The sequence below is a fragment of the Rhinoraja longicauda genome, chromosome 3, assembly GCF_053455715.1.
Source record: "Rhinoraja longicauda isolate Sanriku21f chromosome 3, sRhiLon1.1, whole genome shotgun sequence".
Classification (NCBI taxonomy): domain Eukaryota; kingdom Metazoa; phylum Chordata; class Chondrichthyes; order Rajiformes; family Arhynchobatidae; genus Rhinoraja; species Rhinoraja longicauda.
The window spans coordinates 27,765,511-27,769,168 of NC_135955.1; the positions used below are offsets into that span (position 1 = coordinate 27,765,511).

Genomic DNA, 3,658 nt, shown 5'->3' on the forward strand with positions numbered 1-3,658 from the left:
CCTACATTTTACTGCTGCATAAGGTAGCTTTCTGTGAACAAATGATACAGATGGAAATCATTCAGTTAATGAGATTTCTGCCAACCCACCAGCTGATCACATTTCACCTTTATCCATGACAAACATTTTGTAACAAATGTAGCTAACCTAAGACAAAACCTTTTCATGCAGGAATGGATAACTCTTTGTGTGATTCATCATGACGTGAAGTAGAAGAGCAACTTTACATAAGACAGATTCAATAAGTGAAAATTAAAGAGAACTTTAGTAAATTCCCAATATGGGACAAACATTTACATATTCAAACAATAAACTGATTTGCCACTAGCCTATGTGAAATAAAATATACAGGACACAGCTAATTAATCTCTTTATTATGGCCAGACGTTGACTTCATTATGTCATTCAAGGTCCATTTATAATAATGTGCTTTTACAAGGCACCATTAACTAAATTAACAGCTCAAAATATAGACAGATCTGATCTAGAAGGAATAAACACTGAACAAGTGACTGCTTTGTGGAAAAACCTCTAATTTTTATTCAATATTCCTCTCTCACCACCCTCTTTGTCGCCTTTCTACACTATTCCAACAAAGCTAACTATAAACACAAGAAAAACACCTTATCATCTTTCATCAAACCACAAATTAAACAGCTTCATTTAATGATTCATCCATTCCCATTTCAATTCCTTAGTCTCATTTTAATTTTCTTTACTTGGCCCATCACTGTTTTATTTCCCTTTTGTTATTTAATTCTTGCTTTCTTCAATGCTATTAGACTCAAGTCGTCAAGTCAAGTTTATTTGTCACATACACGATGTGCAGTGAAATGAAAGTGGCAATGCCTGCGGATTGTGCAATTTTTTTTTTACAATTACAGCATATAAATTAGAATAGATTTTTTTTTTAATTCCCTGGAGTTATAATAGTTAACAGTCCTGATGGCCTGTGGCAAGAAACTCCGTCTCATCCTCTCCGTTTTCACAGCATGACAGCGGAGGCGTTTGCCTGACCGTAGTATAGAGCTAGCTTTATTTTTAATGTCCCAAATCCGATAAAAAAGGTCTTGACTTGAAACATTACCTTCTTTCCTCGGATAAAGCCTTGCTTGTTGAGTACTATAGAATCTTTTTTTTTTTAAACTGCTAACAATCCATCAGCCAATGTGCAAAGAATACAGTACTGACTGCAAATGGCTTGTTCTTACACAGAACACTACTTTTCCTGGTGAAAACAGCTGCATAGCCCAACACTTCGTGACAACTGGTGCCATGTACAACAGGTGCATTTGTTCATATCAATTATAATTGCAACAATGACGCTTTCCTCTGATATCGACGATATACTAAAGTTATTAGATAATTAATTGTTTTTTTCTAGTGGGTAGTAATCAGGATGAAGGAGTATTTTACAGACAAAGTCGAGGAAAGGCCCTGGTGGGGGGGGAATCTAAAGATTGGGACCAGATGAAAATTCACCTATCATGCATTTTTCTACACCCCACTTTTCAATCCTGCACATATCTGGAAATGAACAGAGGTGTACAAGGAGGGTAAGTTTGCACTGACAGAGGATCACAGGCGTCATGGGACATTAAATCGTCACTGAAGGAGCTGGGTGTGAGGGTGAGATGACCCGGTAATGCCTGTGGCCTGGTCTCCCTGGAGATACCAGTTAAGCCATACAAAAAGGGCTGAGTGGGCAATAAGGAAAGCACATCCGTGTCTCACCGTTTGCAGATTACAATACGACCGAACTATAGGAGCGGTGCTTCGGTGAGGTGAAGAGCACGAAGGATGGTGACCAAACCAGCAGCACAGATGCCCAGGAAGGAAAGCACGCCGCCGCCGCCGCCCAGAGCCCAGAAATCCGCCTCCAGGCTGTCCCAGAGCGTCAAGTCCATGGAGGTGAAGCCAGGGAGGGCGGTGAAGGAGATCAGGTCGGTGATGATTGACCTGGGCACGGGTTACTGCAAGGCGGGCTACGCCGGGCAGCCGCGGCCCTCGGTGGTGCTGTCCTCCATGGTGGGCAGGCCCGTGCAGATGAGCGCCAAGACCGGAGACAACCGCCAGGAGAACTTCGTGGGAGACGAGCTGGCCAGGCCGGATCCCAAGCTGAAGCTGATCAACCCCCTGAGGCACGGCATCGTGGTGGACTGGGACGGGGTGGAGGCCATCTGGGCTCACATCTTCTACAAGGCCATGAAGATCCTGCCCGAGGAACACGCCGTGATGTTGGCCGACCCTCCCCTCAGCCCCGCCACCAACAGGGAGAAGATGGCCGAGATCCTCTTCGAGACCTTCAGCACGCCGGCGCTGCACATCGCTTACCAGTCCATCCTGTCGCTCTACTCGTACGGCCGCACCACCGGCCTGGTGGTGGAGTGCGGCTACGGCGTCACCCATGTGGTGCCCGTCCACGAAGGCTACAACATGCCCCATGTGACGGGCAGGGCCGACTATGGCGGCGCCGACCTCAGCGACTACCTGCTGAAGCTGCTCAACGAGGCGGGCAGCAGGTTCACCGAGAAGAGCCTGCACATCGTGGAGGACATCAAGAAGAAGTGCTGCTACACCGCCCTCAACTTCGAGCAGGACCTCAACCTGGACGTCAACGAGTACATGGTGGAGTACGAGCTGCCGGACGGGCATGTCATTACCATCGGCAAGGAGAGGTTCCGCTGCCCCGAGGCCCTCTTCAACCCCTCCCTGATGGGCTCCAAGGAGCCCGGCATCCACTCCCTGGCCCTGCACAGCTTGGACATGTGTGACAGCAACCTCAAGTACGACATGTACAGCAACATCCTGCTGTGCGGGGGCTCCACCATGTTCGACGGCTTCTCCGACCGCCTGCAGAAGGAGATGAACAAGATGGAGAAGGGCATGAACCCCACTGTGCACTGCATCCCCGAGAGGAAGTACTCGGTCTGGCTTGGAGGGTCAATCATGGCTTCCCTCAAATCCTTCCAGCAGCTCTGGGTGCGCAAGAGAGATTATGACGAGAGAGGTCCATTTGCTGTTTACCGCAAATGTTTCTGAAACTTTTTTTGCTGGACTTTCGTGAACATATTTTAATACTTGACCGGTATTCAAACACATCGCCTCATTTAATTTATCATGATTTATACCGGATCAAAACGCAGCATGTTCTTAACATAATAAAGCATTTCTCAATTATTTGCTTTGCCCGATTCATTAGTATTTACCAGTGGCCCAGATCAATTTGACCATCTCAGCCAAATCATGAATACCTGGGACCCAAGCACCAATTCCCGTGGTAACCTACTAATTGCACCCTGCATTAGATACATGTATTGCCCCTCATTGGTTTCTGCCTGATAAATAAGTACATTACCCCAAACGACACAGGTTCTAACTTGTGGATCAACTGCCAGTTAAAAGTCCAAATATATCACCTTCACAGGCCCCCCCTCATATATTCGATCAGTCACATTTTCAACTCTTGGTAGAATTCTCAAACGTTCTGTTTCGTAAATCCAGGTTGACTCTGCTCAGTCTTATTATCTCCAAGATAAATTTCCCTGCTACTGGTGTTATGTTAACAGAATTTGTAGGATCTTGTTTTCTTTTCTCAAAATACTGGGGTCAGATTTGCTATTCTCCAATCCACAACAATGGCCACAAAATCTATATG

The 3,658-nt window shown here is 46.0% G+C and overlaps 1 protein-coding gene across 1 annotated transcript; it reads left to right on the forward strand.

Moving 5' to 3' along the window:
- The first annotated feature begins 1,734 nt into the window (after nucleotides 1-1,734).
- On the forward strand, nucleotides 1,735-3,042 carry LOC144590771 (actin-like protein 7A). Its single transcript, XM_078395191.1, has one exon. It carries the CDS (start codon nucleotides 1,801-1,803, stop codon nucleotides 3,040-3,042), a length of 1,242 nt encoding a protein of 413 aa, XP_078251317.1. The 5' UTR covers nucleotides 1,735-1,800.
- The last annotated feature ends 616 nt before the right edge of the window (nucleotides 3,043-3,658 follow it).

Excerpts from the sequence above, each read along its gene's own strand:
- LOC144590771 (XM_078395191.1), top strand. The coding sequence starts at position 1,801 with ATGGTGACCAAACCAGCAGCACAGATGCCCAGGAAGGAAAGCACGCCG.